Genomic DNA, 16524 nt, shown 5'->3' with positions numbered 1-16524 from the left:
GCTGACAAGTGTCGTGTGCCCGATTCCGGGAGTGACACGTGTCATGCTGAGTCATCATTACACTACTATATATAACAAGTGTTGTGACACTTGGATGCATCGTTTTATGGATCAGTCACATCACGTATACGCACTCGACCCGACCAAACAACGCCAAACCAGTTCGTGTTCTGAATTCCAACTCTCTCTCGATCCCGATCTCTCGTTATAAATACAGTTCGGGTGCTAGGGTAATCCCGACAGCACATATGTAACATCCCGTTTGGGTTAATAAAATAATAATATGAGTATTTACGAGTTGAGCTAGTGTTGGGTTAAATAAATATGGGTAATGGACTTGGGTTAATAAGGAAAGAAGAAAGACCATGGGCTTAAGCACATTGTCACACCCCGACCAAAGGCGACTGTTACACCCCCATCTTAGGCCTAGGAGTGCGACCCAACAGTTGGTACCATATTTGTATATAAATCAGAGTTACGTTCAATTAGCGGAAGTCTTACAAAATATAAGGATCAAAGTTGTAAAATATTTACAATACAAAAGATGGAACGAAAGTTCAATTCACGTTTACTTGTTTTTAGTTTACAAAACCACCATTTAGTTATATTTAAGTTTAACAAAAATTATCCGAGCCATCGGATTCTTGAGCCCTTCGTCTTCACAAGCTCTATTTTTGATTACCTGCAAAATGTTATAAAATACGTCAGCAACGAATGCTGGTGAATATGCTGACGCGAAAATATTTTCTTTACTTAATCACCCCTCGAGACCACGTAAGTCTCGGCCCATCTTGGCTTAGGAATAATTAAGTTAAAACAATATCATTATAAACTCGAGTCTCTACACTAGGTCACCTCAGCAAAACACCGCAGCGTTTCGACATAACTTAGGTACCATAAATATACACATGATCAGTCTCACTCGGACATAACTTAGGTCCGGCCCATCGTGGCTGGAGGTCGTTACCAAGCGTGGTGCGATGTGCCCACCGCATTATCCACATATGTAAGGATCCAGACAAACGTATACTACAGCCTGAGGGCTAGGCTTATACTCTTATTTACAATGTTTTTAGAGACACTCAATCTCGTGTAAAGTTTTACACATAACACGTTTATTTATTTGAAAACAAGTTTGTAAAAGTGGGGCGTATTCACCTTTTGATTGGGATCGGTTTCCAACACCGTCCGTGAGTCTTTCTCTTGCTATCTCGCACCTATAGTACGAGTATAACTTTTGTTAGTCGGATATACAATCCGGTTTAAGACCTTTAGCCTTAATTTATCTCGATGAACCTTTAGTTCACTTCTCTTTTACTTAAAAACTTTTAGTTTAAAAGTATTTCATAAACATTTAGTTTATTTTGTAAAACCCTACGTTTCTTCTTCTTTAGAAAACATATTCCTTTCTTTATTATTTAAGTACACTCATTATACTTAAATAATATTTATAACAAAGAATATTTATATAACACACACACATACACACACACACACACACACACACATATATATATATATATATTTCTTTTTTTTTCTTTTCTTTGTTATTTATTTTCTTTTGAAGCATCGAGTATAATTACGACTTTAGGGTTGAGCCTTTATAATATTTTATTATTATTTAATTCGGCATTATGCCTACCTCTTACTTGGCTTTAAAATCCCTAGACACAAGTTCTTTTTCAAAAGCTCAAGTTCAGTTCATTACTCAATTTTCAAGCTCGAACCCATATCGGGCACAGCTCGTTTATAATTATTTTTAATAAATTTAATACATATATTTAATTTATTTTTTCATCTTTGATAAAACCTTAACGAGCCTAAGCTCGGCTCGTGTTCAATACCTTAAACGAGCAAAAGCTCGGCTTTGCAGTGGGAAATCAATACATTGAAGTTAAAAAAAAAGTTAAAACTCAAAAGTACACTGGCTCGTTAAGGCTTGATGAGCCTAAACAATCATCCCTACAAGGTTAGAGCTTTGGCTCGATAACTAAACGAGCTTTATTAATGCTATGGCTTGGCTCGTTAAGGCTGTGTACTATTCCTTTTCCACCAACAGCAGGCTATGCACGTGCCACGACAAGGGTTGGTGAGTAGGCAGCGGCTGATAGTGACATTAAGTACTAGAACGTGCTGCTCGTCGTACTGTTGTCAGTGAGCTGTCGCAGCTTTGGTCAGATCTTTTGTCCATACCTTGGCAGGTATAGTACAAAAGGTCCTCCAGTAGCGTACGGACTGGCTCATTTGGGCGGGAGAATTCCCGGCTTTGGGCGGGAGTATTCCCGGCTTGCTCATTCCCTCTTCAGGTGACATTACTGAATTATTTGAGAGTTAGTGCCTTGTGCGTGTAGCCTTGCTGTGCGGGTAGCCTTCCCTGATGGCTAGTATCCGTAGCTGCGGGAACAGGCGGAGTACGTCACCATTGGGAGGCTTTTCCTGCGGGAACAGCTTGCGTACTGCGCGTAAGGACGTCGCGTCTCTGAGCATGGTTGGTCTTGCGGATCCAGTTGGTCTTTGCGCAGACATCCCTCTTAAGGAGTCTTGCGAGTTCAACTGCGCAGACGTCTCTCTTCGAGGTGAGTCTTGCGGGTCCAACTGCGCAGACGTCCCTGTTTAAGGTGAGTCTTGCGGGTCCAACCGCGCAGACGTCCCTGTTCAAGGTGAGTCTTGCGGGTCCAACTGGGCTCTGCTGGGACCTACCTCTTCAAGTCCCCCCAGTCCAATGTTCTTCTCATGAATTGTTAATAAGTGAGGTGAACTTTTGGACTTAAGCAAGGGGTTTTGAAAAGGGTTTAGTTTTAAGGTTTTCCATGGGGATTCTTCCCGCGGAAGTCCTAATGTCACGTGCAGAAATTCCCGACTTTTCTGCTTGATCTTTGGGTATGATGCGGGTAGGTCTGTAACCTCCTCGCAAGTCAGGAGCGTTGAGTTCCACTTGTGTAGATTCTCCATGAGGTTTTGGTAGTTTTAAACATAGTGATCAATTATGTTAAACAACCAATTCCATCTTAGAGCTTCAAACAATCTAGTTCTCAACGTTCCCGCTATGCGGGGATGTTATTTCCGTTTCCGCAAGCATGGCCCAGAAGATCCTTCTTGGTTTCAATTCCCTGCGAGTGCTAAGTATGTGAAGGGTTTTGCCTTGACACTGTACCCGCACTCGTCTTATAGTTACTTTACTTCCAAGGTATTGTTGGCTTCAATTCCCTGCAGGTGCTAAGTATGTGAAGGGTTTTGCCTTGACACTGTACCCGCACCTGTCTTATAGTTACTTGGTTGCCAAGGTAAGGGGGTATAGTCCCGCTTACTTTTGAATCTTTTTGACTTGCGTTGTAAACGTTATATGACTTGCTCATGCATATTTTAGTTTAACTTAGCAATTTTCCAAGTGTTTTGAATAAGTTAACCTTTCGACGCGCGGTTGTCAATAGGTTAATGTTCAGTTTCCTCTATCATGGTTGTGCGGGTAGGACCGTCACTTTCATTTAGTGGGATGACCAAACTTTACCTATAACTGACCTGCGTGAAGGTTTTCCTCATCTTTTCCTTAGAAACTTTTGCCGTTTTTTGTGTTTATGCGGGTTTTGCCGCCGTCTACACGCAACGACTTCTTTCCATATTTATGCGGTGAATACCGGCATATCCGTCCGGAAAGTTCATAAGTATAAATGTGAAGCGATCAACACAATGTGATAAAGGAGAATCATTTCCATTAGAAGTGGCTCTAGGCCGTTTATAAGTTTGGAATTGATCTACATGTAACATTTGCGTAATTGAGCTCCATTCCATGTTCTTGGGATGGGGGTGCCATCGAGCCTTTCGAGCCGGTATGCGCCCTTTCCCAAAACTTCTTTGATAATGTATGGCCCTTCCCAGACCGGTGCCAGCTTTCCTGGGCGTTCTTGGTTCGAAGCCACGTTGTTACGCAGTATGTAGTCTCCGACATTGAAGTTGCAGAGTTTTACCCGCATGTTGTAGTACTTTTGCATTTGTCGCTTGTAGTTCTCTTCACGCGCTGCGGCTAAGTCTCTGCGTTCCTCGGTTAGCATAAGGTCTAACCATCTTTCCATATCATTGTCCTCTGGTTGAATCAAGACCCTTGGTGAGGGTAGACCAATTTCGACCGGGACCATGGCTTCAGTGCCATAAGTGAGGCTGAACGGGGTTTCTCCCGTACTTGCCTTTTTCATCGTTCTGTGTGCCCAAAGGATGTGTGGAACTTCGTCCACCCAGCCGGATCTGTGTTCCAGGAGTCTTTTCTTAATGCCGTCGACGATGCTCTTATTTGCTCTTTCCACCTCACCATTACCTTGCGGGTGCGCCACTGAGGTAAAGGTGTGGGTGATTTGAAGTTCTTTCAGCCACTGTTGTAGCTTCTTGTCAGCAAAGTTGGTGCCGTTATCGCTCACCAAATTCTGTGGAAGTCCAAAACGACAAATAATAAATTCCCAAATAAATTTTTTGAAATGTTTTGCGGTTGTTTGGGCTAAGGGTTTTGCTTCTATCCACTTGGTGAAGTAGTCGATGGCTACCACTAGATACTGAACGTTCCCTGCTGCTGTGGGAAATGGGCATGTCACATCGATGGCCCACTTCTGAAATGGCCATGAAGAGGTGACTGGAACAAGTTCATTCTTCGGGCGATGCGTGTTGGGTGCGTAGAGTTGGCAAGACCTACACTTTCTGATGTATGCCAGTGCATCCGTATGCATCCCCGGCCAAAAGTATCCCGCGTTGTTTAGCTTAGCTACAACTGCGCGTGGACCTGTGTGTATCCCACAGATGCCTTCGTGTACTTCCCTTAGGAGGTAGTCGGCATCTTGGTCGTCAACGCATCTGAGGAGTGGGCCAAGAAAGTTACGTCTGTAAAGGATGTCATCGATGAGTTGATAGTTCAGTGCTTTACAGCGTAGTTTTCTTGCCTGTGTTTTTGACTCTGGTAGTATACTCGTCGCAAGGTAATTTATTATTGGTGTCATCCATGTTTCTGTGCCGGTTTGGATGACACAGATTTCCCTGTGCGGGACTGATGGTGTGCCAAGGAGTTCAATGCGGATATCCTTTCCCAAGTGGGTGAAGGCCAATGACGCAAGCTTGTTTAACGCATCCGCAGATTTGTTTTCGCTACGCTTGACGTGTATGACCTTACAATCGTTAAAATCGCGCATGAGGGTTTTTGCTTGTGCGAGGTATAGCGCCATTGTGTCGTTCACGGCCGTATACGTCCCGTTTATTTGGTTGGCTACTAACATGGAATCCACGTGGGCTTCCAAGTTCGTCACTCCCATCTTACGTGCAATTCTCAGCCCGGCCAAGAATGCTTCATACTCTGCTTCGTTATTTGTGCTTGGAAAATCCAGTCGAATAGCGTAAGTGTATTCTTGGCCCGCTGGGTTGATTAGTTTCAATCCTGCGCCTGAGCCCTCGTTGCTGGCTGCTCCATCAGTGTAGAGTCGCCAGACATCATCGATGTCCTGTGCTGGAGAGGGTTGAGCCTCTTCCTGGCACTCTTTCTCCCGCGAGGCGGGGACTTCTGCAATAAAGTCGGCCAAGACCTGGCCTTTTATGGCTGGTCGCGGCTTGTACTTTATCGCGTATTCTCCCAATTCTATTGTCCATTTGGCTAGGCGTCCCGATAATTCGGGTTTGCCTAAAACGTTTGCGAGTTTGAAGTTGGTGAGAATGGTGATTGGGTGACCTTGGAAGTATCGTCTTAGCCTGCGTGAAGCCTGTACAAGTGCTAAGACTAATTTTTCCAGGGTAGAGTACCGGGTTTCTACATCTGTTAGGACACGGCTAACATAGTAGATTGGCATCTGGATGCCATTTCGTTCGACTAGCAGGACGGCCCCGGTTGCTCTATCTGTGGCGGAGAGGTATAGGATTAATTCCTCCCCCGCTTTTGGTGCTGTGAGCGTTGGGAGTTCGATCAAGCGTGACCGAATTTCCTGAAAAGCTGCTTCCGCTTCTGGTGTCCAGCGGAAGTGCGTTTTCTTTTAACAGTTTCTCAGCGTCGACACGAATGGGAACGACCTATCCGCATGGTTTGCCAAGAAGCGGTTAAGTGCAACTAGGCGTCCATTCAGTGTCTGAGCTTGCTTGATGGTAGTAGGTGATTCCATTTTGATAATGGCTTCGACCTTTTCAGGGTTCGCTCTGAAGCCATCTTTGGTAACAATGACTCCTAAGAACTTCCCTTCTTCCATCCCAAAGGAACACTTGCTCGGGTTGAGCTTCATGTTTATCTTTCTGAGCGTGTTGAAAGTTTCTTCGATGTCTTTCAACATCATTTCTGGGTCAAGGCTCTTGATGACCAAGTCATCCATGTAGACTTCCAAGTTCCTCCCAATTTGGGTATGAAACTCTTTGTCCATCAGGCGTTGGTATGTGGACCCGGCATTCTTAAGTCCGAATGGCATCATTTGATAACAAAATGTGCCATCGGGCGTCCGAAATGCGGTTTTGTCCTGATCGTCAACGGCCATGTGGATTTGATGGTACCCCTTGTACGCATCAAGGAAGCATTTAAGGCGAAACGGTGCTAACGAATCTACCTTAAGATCAATTTCGGGTAACGAGTAACAATCTTTGGGGCATGCTTTGTTCAAGTCTTTGAAATCTATGCACATGCGCCATTGTTTGTTAGACTTCGGTACCATGACGGGATTTGCAACCCATGTTTGATATATGCTAACGCGTACGATGCCCGCGTCAAGGAGTTCCTTGACTTGGGTTCTACACGCGTTAGCTTGTTCCGCCCCCATTACTCTGCGCTTTTGTATGACTGGCATGAAAGCCGGGTCACACTTGAGCTTATGCTCTGCCTTACTTCGAGGTACACCAGTCATGTCAGCTGGTGTCCACGCGAAGATGTCAGCGTTTTTCTGTAGTAAGCGTTTGAGTAAGGTGCGCGTAGGATCAGTGACTGTTGGGCCAATGGTAACCGCCTGGTCGGGGTATTTGCCATTGAAGGCCCATTCTTCTGGTTCGGTGATGGTTGGTTTAGCCATCTTTGGTTTGGGTGTTGATGAGACAGATGCGATGCATACCTGGGGAATACCGGTGACCATCGCTACTCCCTCAGCTGTTGGCCATCCCATCATGCCGTGGACTGAAGATACCACGGCATTGAATCTTGCCATCCCGTCTCTCCCGAAGAGAATGTCGTATGTGTGGTGTGGCTTCCTCATTACGACAAAGTCCACGTCTTCTGTGCGGGAGTGTTTCCCGTCTGTGAGAATGACGGGGAAGGATAGGATACCCAGGGGGTGTTTGTGCTGCCGTCAAACCCTTCCATCGAGGCGTAGACCGTTTCCAAGCGTTCCCTGTCTTCGTCGTCTAGCTTGTCGAAGAACTTCCTGTACATAACCGTTGACGAGGCGCCGTTGTCAACAAGAGTGCGGGAAGTGATGTAATGGCCCAGCTGGCTTTTGATGACGATAGGGCCCTCTTTGCTGGGTCCTCCTGGCACTCGCGGGAAGCGCACCTCAGCTTCCTTCCATGCGCATGGTTCTGTCGTCCGTCTTTTTCTTCCTCTGATGTTACTATGAACCATGTGGATGCTGATGTCAACGGGCTTTCGTCCGTTGCTTTTGTATCGGTTGTCATTCTTCCCTCCATTCTTGGTTGATGCCACAAGGTGTGTAAGTTTTCCATCCTTGACGAATGTTTCAACAATATCCCTCAAGGATATACACTTCTCAGTGGTGTGACCCTTTGTCCCGTGGAAGTCACAGGATTTGCTCTGATCCGCGTCAGGTCGGTGCCGGACCGTTGGAGCTTTTGGCCATGGGAGTTTCTCAGTGGCAAATATCTTCGTGACGCTTTTGGTGAGCGGCGTCCACCGGGGGTATCGGCTTGATGGGTGCGTGTTATCCCTTCCGCCTACTAAAGAGCGAGAGTTGGATGAGGTGTCAAAGTTTACCCTTGACTGCCAAATGCCTAGCTTCCTCTTTTTGTTTTGCCGGGCGGTCCGGACGTTGTTTTCTCTAATCCTTTGCGCGTAGAGGTTTGTACTCTGGGGTAGATCCCCACCCAGTTGCTTCTCTGTTTCGGCAAAGCGCTTGGCCGCCGTCATGATGGCATCCCATGTGGATGGCATGCCGTCTTTACCCGTCAACGTGCGGATAAGCTCTGGGTATTCGGCGCCCTAGATGAAAGCGGCGCGAACAAGATCTTCGCTTATAGTGCCCAGACTCAGCTTTTTCGAGTTGAAGCGAGTGATGAAGTCTAGTAAAGATTCATCCTCCTCTCTAACGCAGTTGAGAATCGTCCATTGCTCTTCAGTATATTTCCTCTGTTGACTGAAGTGTTGGCTGAACTTATGTTGGAAGTCCGCCCAATCGTAGATGTGGTGGACCGGTAGACGGTCAAACCACGCTCTAGCCGCTCCCACCAACGTCATCTGGAACATATAACACCACGTGGGTTCCGTCCAGTTGCTGACGGTTTCCCCCGCTATGAATCTGTTCAAGTGATCATCTGGGTCGGATATACCATCATAAGTGCCGATGTTGGGCATCTGCTTGGCACTCTTCGGGGCGATTGCTTCCGCAATGTCCCTTGCAAACTTGGATGTTCCCGCATTTGCAATAGTTGGTCTAAAGGTTTTGGAGAAGTCACGTGGGTTTCCCCTGCGTTCCTTTGTTTGAAGGTTTCTCCAAAATTCCTTCTCGGTTGGAAGTCCGTTTCGTTACGCTTCCCTTTCGCCCTAAGGCGAGGGTTTGCGTCACTGTCGGATTCCTCCCGATCATCGTCCGAGGACTCGCACTCATTGCTCATGCTGAGCCGTTGTCGAGTGCTTCCGAATTCGTCAGCCTGTTGGAGTGAACGTAAGCGTTCGTCCAACTCAGCTTGGAATTCCTTCTGACGTGCTTCCGCCCACGCTTTAACTTGATCAAGTGTTTGGCGGGGGAGCCTCGTCTGTTGTCTTTCCGCCTGGGTATTAATGAATCCCAGGGGATGATTGTTTACTGCACTTGCCCCAGCTTGGGTAACCGGGGTAGTGTTCGTAAAATTTACTGCACTTGCCCCGGCTTGAGTAACCGGGGTAGTGTTCGTAAAATCTGTGTACTCGCCGGTGTTCCTCCCAGTAGCTGGGGTTGTGATTACCGGGGTTTCTTGGTCACTCGCTGGCCTTGGGACCGGAGTAACGTTAACCATCTTTCTAGAAGTTTTGAAAAAACTGAAAGAATAAGTTCTAGCTTTTATGCACGGATGGTGCCAATGAAGAAACACTAATCGGCCCCCGGCAGATTACGGATAATCTGGGGGGTTAAATAGATGTTTCCCACGAGGGTTAGGTCCGGCAAGATGGTTATTCTTCTGATGACCTACAAAACAGACACCGTGAGCTCGTCACTGAGAAGGGGGGGGGGGGTACCTCCTTGTGACCACCCTCCGGCGTGAGAATCAGACTAGATTGCTCTTGAATATAAGTGTATATTAAGAGAAATAGCTAGAGAGAAGATGATGATATCATTCCAAGGTGTTGGAGTATTTATAGCCGAAGGTAGGTGTCCAAGAAGGTACAGCCGGCTGTATTATATTCCTTTTCTACCAACTGTGGGCTTCGCACGTGTCGTGCTGGTGGTTGGTGGGTAGGCAGCGGCTGATAGTGACATGGCCGGCTGTGTACTATTCCTTTTCCACCAACTGCAGGCTATGCACGTGCCACGACAAGGGTTGGTGAGTAGGCAGCGGCTGATAGTGACATTAAGTACTAGAGCGTGCTGCTCGTCGTACTGTTGTCAGTGAGCTGTCGCGGCTTTGGTCAGATCTTTTGTCCATACCTTGGCAGGTATAGTACAAAAGGTCCTCCAGTAGCGTACGGACTGGCTCATTTGGGCGGGAGAATTCCCGGCTTTGGGCGGGAGTATTCCCGGCTTGCTCATTCCCTCTTCAGGTGACATTACTGAATTATTTGAGAGTTAGTGCCTTGTGCGTGTAGCCTTGCTGTGCGGGTAGCCTTCCCTGATGGCTAGTATCCGTAGCTGCGGGAACAGGCGGAGTACGTCACCATTGGGAGGCTTTTCCTGCGGGAACAGCTTGTGTACTGTGCGTAAGGACGTCGCGTCTCTGAGCATGGTTGGTCCTGCGGATCCAGTTGGTCTTTGCGCAGACGTCCCTCTTAAGGAGTCTTGCGAGTTCAACTGCGCAGACGTCTCTCTTCGAGGTGAGTCTTGCGGGTCCAACTGCGCAGACGTCCCTGTTTAAGGTGAGTCTTGCGGGTCCAACCGCGCAGACGTCCCTGTTCAAGGTGAGTCTTGCGGGTCCAACTGGGCTCTGCTCGGACCTACCTCTTCAATACTATATCTATCCTAAAGAATCGTTACTAGGATGACCCACTCTCAAACCCAACGTGCAGCTTTTCTAACTTAAATAAAACAAGACACTTGCAGCAAAAGACTTTAGCAAACACACTTCCAAATACGCAGTTAAAAAAACCCTTTTCACCTTGGACCATTTAATTAGTCTCTTGACCCGCAACATGCTGACCCATTTGACCATCTCACCCGCAACACGTGAACACTCGTTTAACCCAACAGCGAGCGGCTCGGCTCGGCTCGGCTGCCCCCCTAGTAATTTGTATCACTGTTCAAGTAAGATCTGGTAAGTTTGCCCTTAAATGGTCAAATCTATAACAAGTTAAAAGGTATGTTCTTTGACATATGAGTTCTGAGTAACCATGTTACATTGCTTGTGTCGTGTTACTGAACATGTAATATTTATCTTGTTAAAAGGGTCGTGTTGTGTAACACGTTTATGAACATGTCCATGTTTGTGTTTGAGGAAATAACACATTCAATTAATCGTGTCGTGTTAGTGTTTAATACTTGTGTCAATCGTTTCTGACCCGTTTAACAAGTTCAGACCTGTTTTTCTGTCACATTAAGGGAATACATGATGCCTTTTAAAGTTATAATCTTTATGGTACTGTTGTTCTTTTTTAAAATGCAACTTTTATTTTAACTCCAGCCTGTAAATAAAAAGATTGGCAGCTGAACAGTTGGAACCTATAAGCGGCTTAAATGACGTATGCAAATGGGTAGAAGATCTTGGCTTGAAACGGGCTGCGGTTACGAACGCTCCAAGATCAAATGCTGAGTTGCTGATTTCAATGCTTAAACTACAAGATTTTTTTGAAGTGACAGTTCTAGCTGAAGAATGTGCAAGACCAAAACCTTTTCCTTATTCGTACCTCAAGGCTCTAAATGCACTTAAAGTTTCCTCAAATCACGCATTTGTGTTTGAGGTATGAACTCAACTCAATCATCTCTCAAAATAGCCAACTGTTTCAATACGTACGCCGTCCATTTCAAGTGATATTTTTTGTATGCTGCCTAGGATTCTGTTTCTGGAATAAAAGCAGCTAATGGAGCCGGGATGGCGGCTGTTGGTATGGCTACTAGAAACCCTGAACAAATGCTACTAGATGCAGGTGCATCGCTCGTTATCAAGGATTATAACAACCCTAAATTATGGGAAAATCTACAAGAGATGATACAACAAAAGTTGCCTATTTGATCCAACTAGCTTTTGACAACAAAGCGTGTTAAATATTTTTAGATTAGTTGGTTCTTCAAATTGAATAACCATTTCTTTCACTAAATTGTGTTATTTCTGATAATATTTCATACATATGCTTTTTTTCCTTGAAACATATATATTCATGTGATTAAGAACAATAAGTTAGGGGATGTGAATATACCTTTTAATTGATAATTTGTTAGTTATCTTAAAGGCAATATAAATATACCATAAAGAGTATTTATAGATTGTTGAACTTGATAATTTAGATTTTATCCAAACTATTATGTAAGTAATAGAAATTAAGGCATTATTGTGTAATTAGCATCAAAATGTATTGTTTAGTAAGTTTGGGCGGTTGATTCCCCAAACAACACACGTCGCTTTACCAAAGGGTTTGTACCCTTTCGAAAACTATAAATAGCGATGCAAACACTCATTTGTAATAGAACAATTGAGAATCAAATAATTAAAGTATTGACATTTTATCCTAATAATTAAACTTTTGTGTCGTCTCGCCCCTTCATAGGTTATCTATTTGTCTATAAATACACAAAGAATTTACGAAGAGTGATAATTACAATAGCTGTATTCATAAATCGATTAAATGTATGAATTTTATGTTTTAACCTTTTCATTTATCATATCATGACATTGATTTCTATCAGCTAGGGCAAGGTGCAAACATGGTGGGGTATGAAATACAATGGATACAAAACTCATTACATCATATAATAAGAAGACTTTGAAAAGTAAACCCAAAATAATCAAAGAGAGATGGCCCATTTAGGATCCAAGTTGTTGCTTGTCGGTTTCTTGTGTGGCTTTCAAAAGTAAACCTAAATTAAATAGATAGGTCCCGTTTATGATCCAAGTTGCTGCCTATGGCTTTCGTGGAAATTATATTGCTTGGATTATTTGTACTAAATTTTGAGGATGATGTTTAAGTTAAGTGTTTTCTGTGGGTTTCATGATCTTAGTTTGTTTGCTTTCCATATATAATGATGATATTTAAGTGCAATGAAACTAAGTATTTTAATTGAATTAAAATCTATTACTTTTAGTAAGACCTTATTAAGTTTCACGTGGGAAATTAAAAGATATAATAACTGTAAATTAAAAATAACAGCCATGATACATTATGTCGACACTATATTGACTTTAATATATCCTTGTGTTCACATCTTCCCTTATCATATTTTCTTTGTAATCAAAACATTCCTTACATCATATTTTCTTTGCAACCATCTGGTGAAAAATTCTTCAAAACAGATTTGATCTTTTATAATCTGTCAAGCATTAGCATACTTTCAATGGCTTCTTCAAGTTCATACCTTCCAAACAAGAGCTACCAGTTCGACGTGTTTTTGAGCTTCCGTGGTGAGGACACACGCTAGACCTTTGTTGGTCATCTTTATGCTGCTCTTGAGCAACAAGGTATTCGCACATTCAAGGACGACCAGAGACTCGAGAAAGGAAAAAAGATAAATGATGAGCTCTTGCAAGCAATTTAACACTCTAGAATCTACATTATTGTTTTTTCCAAACGCTATGCTTCTTCATCATGGTGTTTAAACGAGCTTCTGGAGATCATGCGGTGTCATAAGACGAACGAGCATATTGCTTTTCCCGTGTTCTACGATGTGGATCCCTCTGAAGTCCGAAAACAAACTGGACCAGTTGGAAAAGCCCTTGCCATACATACGGACAAGAATGAGTCAGAAGTTGGAGAGTGGAGAGAGGCTCTTAAACAAGCAGCCAATTTGTCTGGTTGGGATTTGAGGAAGACCGCCGATGGGTAAATTCCTTCAACATCTCATGTTCTATTGTCAAATTATAGAAGTATAATTAAGTCTTGTTGAAAGATGAACATTAAAACATGAAATATGCACACTTGCTTTACAAATAGTGCAGTATAGACCTAAAAAATAATTATTCGCGTGGCTTCTTGTGCAACTTGATTAATTAAATTTTCTTCTGCGATCTACAGGGATGAAGCTAAAGTCATAAAATTAATTGTTGAGAAGGTTTCACTTGAGTTAAATCTCAATGATATTACTGTTGATAAGAATTTGATAGGCATGGAACAAAGGATGCAAGCTCTGGATCAGTCTTTAGAGATTGGTTTAAGTGATGTTCGCATGATAGGCATCAAGGGCATGGGAGGTGCAGGGAAAACAAGTTTGGCACGTGCTATTTTTGATAAATTGTCCATTAATTTTGATGGCAAAAGCTTTGTTGAGAACGTGAGGGAAAAAGCTTCTCAGTCTGGTTTGAAGAAGCTGCAAAAACAAGTCCTTAAAGACGTCTTAAAGGAGAGCATTAGTGTTAGTGGTGTTCATGAAGGGAGAAACTTAATGAGAAAGAAGTTGTGTGGTAAAAAAGTTATGGTTGTTCTCGATGATGTGGATCATGCAGATCAACTTGACGCATTAGCAGGTGATCTTAATTGGTTCAAGCCAGGAAGTAGAATTATAATTACAACCAGAGATGTGCAGGTGCTGAACAGTGATAGAGTGAAGTGGATCCATGATGCCAATTTGTTATCGAATGAGGAAGCGATTTGCCTATTCAGTAGGCACGCATTTGGGATTGATATTCCAGCTCATGAGTATGAAAAACAATCGCTCGAAGTTATACGTTATGCTGCTGGTCTACCCTTGACAATCAAAGTTCTGGGTTCATTTCTTCGTAGTAAAACCAAGCCTCAATGGAGAGATGCACTAGCAAGACTCAAAACGATTCCATTGAAGGAAACTCTTAAAATATTGGAAATAGCTATGAAAGCCTGGAAGATGATTGCAAGGAAATATTCCTAGATGTGGCATGCTTCTTTAGATACTAGAAAGAAGACGATGCAATAAGAATGCTTGAAAGCTGTGGTTTTCATGCTATAAATGGTTTAAGAGTTCTTGAGCAAAAATCTCTAATATATGTAGAAAAATATATTGATGGTTCATATATACAAATGCATGACCATCTAGTAGAAATGGGGATGAATATTGTACGTCGTGAGCATCCAGATGAGCCCTGTAGATATAGCCGATTATGGGTTCAGGAGGAAATCGAGAGTGTCTTGGCTCATAACTCGGCAAGACTCCACTTTATATGTAAGGTGGAGATGAAACTCACAAAATTTTCATTAATCATAACTCAAGTTTTATGATCATTGTTCTTGAATTGCAGGGTAGTGGAGCAGCAAGATGTGTATATCTAAGAATTACCCCTACTATTTTTTTGGGAGGTCTTGAAAACGTGAAGAAACTTGGATGCCTAATTGTGGACTGCGCAGAGCTCAATAATGATTTTGATGACTTGTGAGGATTGACGAAGCCTGTCGATACTTTCCAAATTCTCTACGATGTCTGTATTGGCGCGGATACTTTCATCGGTGTTTACCCACAACGTTTGAAGCAAATAATCTTGTTGCACTAGAAATGCCTAGAAGCAAAATCGAACATCTTTGGGAAGAGGGAAAGGTAATATGGTTGGTTGGTGAATCTTGAATGTTATACTAGTTATATATGTTTACCTTATTTTGTTCTCGTTTTATCTTGTGATAGGTAATGAAGAATCTCAAACCCTACTTGTTATATATTGTGATAGTCTTGAGAAATTACCAGAGGATGTTGGTGAATTAGAATCTTTGGAGATATTAAATCTCAAAGAGTTGAAGCTTGGAGATTGCTTTAGGATTGAGAAATTGCCTGCCTGAGGAACTGGGTAATTTAGGTTGTTTACAATTATTAGATATTAGTGATACCTGCATAACTCATCTTCCACACACCATTTCTTTGATAAAAGGTCTGAAAATCAGCAGATCCAATTGATTAAATGAAACAATCGATCAGATTTCTGAATTCATTTTTATGCATACAAACATAGCAATGAGGGATGCAATTGATTAAATTAAACAATCGATCAGATATCTGAATTCATTTATGTCTCTTTAGTAGTTTCAGAAAACCAATTGGTTTCGGTCAGTTCGATTTTAGTTTAATGAATTTTGGGCTAAAATATTTGGGTTAACTATATATTAAACTATTATAAATTATTTACATTTTAAAATAAAGTTTAAAAATCTATTAATTTGGTTAATTATGTTTTTTCGGTTTTAGTTACACGCAAAACCGAAACCGAATCGAGAGTTTGGTTTTTAAGAAAACATAAAACTAAATTGTCGGTTTTTGCTTCGGTTCGGTTTTTAAGAAAACATAGAACTTATTTGTGTTTTGGATCGATTTTTTCGGATTCATGCAAGTACTCTACTAAGTACTAACTGAACAAAGGTATTTATTTACTTATTTTTGATGTTGCTGATCTCATAATGTTTGACTAAAGGTCTACTGTCATATACTCTGAAAATCAAGCCATCTCTATGTGTTTTCAAAGCTGGTTTTATCGTACATATACTCTCTAAAATTTTCATAGCAAGCTCCTCCTTTTATACATAAAACTTCTGTTCTATTTAAAGTTGTGAACCCAGTTTGATCATTATGGAAAGTCAAACTAATGTGATTGCCTTTGAATTTAATCTAATTACAAACATTATAATATTACTTATTTCTAGCTAGAGCATGTTTAAACATTTCTGGAAGATATTTGTTTCTCTTATTCCAACTCAACTAAAACTGTAACTGGATGAATAACTTAAATGACTTGACAGTGATCTTGAGATTATAGATTTTAAACGTCTATGTTTTTCTTTTGTGTTCATAGATCTATTATCTACACCAATGCAATGAAACAGTGGACAGTCCACGCAAATGAATAAGGTGGTTGCTCATATGCTAAGAGACAACAGGTGTACGGCTTTCAAAACTTTTCTTTTCTATAATTTTTGTTGAACATTAGTATTAATGACTCTTCTTGTAAGTTGATATATGTTTTGTATAGATGGACGAAACACTACGTTTTCTTTTTCCTTTGAACAGACAGCTTAATGTATAATAATGTTTACTTATAAAGTTTTACACATTAAAATTAGTTGACTTT

At 42.3% G+C, this 16524-nt stretch overlaps 1 protein-coding gene across 1 annotated transcript; it reads left to right on the top strand.

Annotated features, from left to right (window-relative positions):
* Nucleotides 1–12748: 12748 nt before the first annotated feature.
* Nucleotides 12749–15020, top strand: LOC143621751 (disease resistance protein RUN1-like). Its single transcript, XM_077093081.1, has 2 exons — nt 12749–13327; nt 13520–15020. The coding sequence occupies exons 1-2, from the start codon at nt 13122–13124 to the stop codon at nt 14346–14348; spliced, it is 1035 nt and encodes a 344-aa protein (XP_076949196.1). The 5' UTR covers nt 12749–13121; the 3' UTR covers nt 14349–15020.
* The last annotated feature ends 1504 nt before the right edge of the window (nt 15021–16524 follow it).

The sequence above is a fragment of the Bidens hawaiensis genome, unplaced genomic scaffold (genome assembly GCF_021521415.1).
Source record: "Bidens hawaiensis isolate Kalapana, Puna unplaced genomic scaffold, B.hawaiensis_p1.1 tig00002935_1, whole genome shotgun sequence".
NCBI classification, from domain to species: domain Eukaryota; kingdom Viridiplantae; phylum Streptophyta; class Magnoliopsida; order Asterales; family Asteraceae; genus Bidens; species Bidens hawaiensis.
This window is presented reverse-complemented; position numbering and strand designations above follow the sequence as displayed.

Coding starts and splice junctions, on each gene's coding strand:
- LOC143621751 (XM_077093081.1), top strand. CDS start 13,122: ATGCGGTGTCATAAGACGAACGAGCATATTGCTTTTCCCGTGTTCTAC. Junction 13,328..13,519: donor TTGAGGAAGACCGCCGATGG/GTAAATTCCTTC, acceptor TGCGATCTACAG/GGATGAAGCTAAAGTCATAA.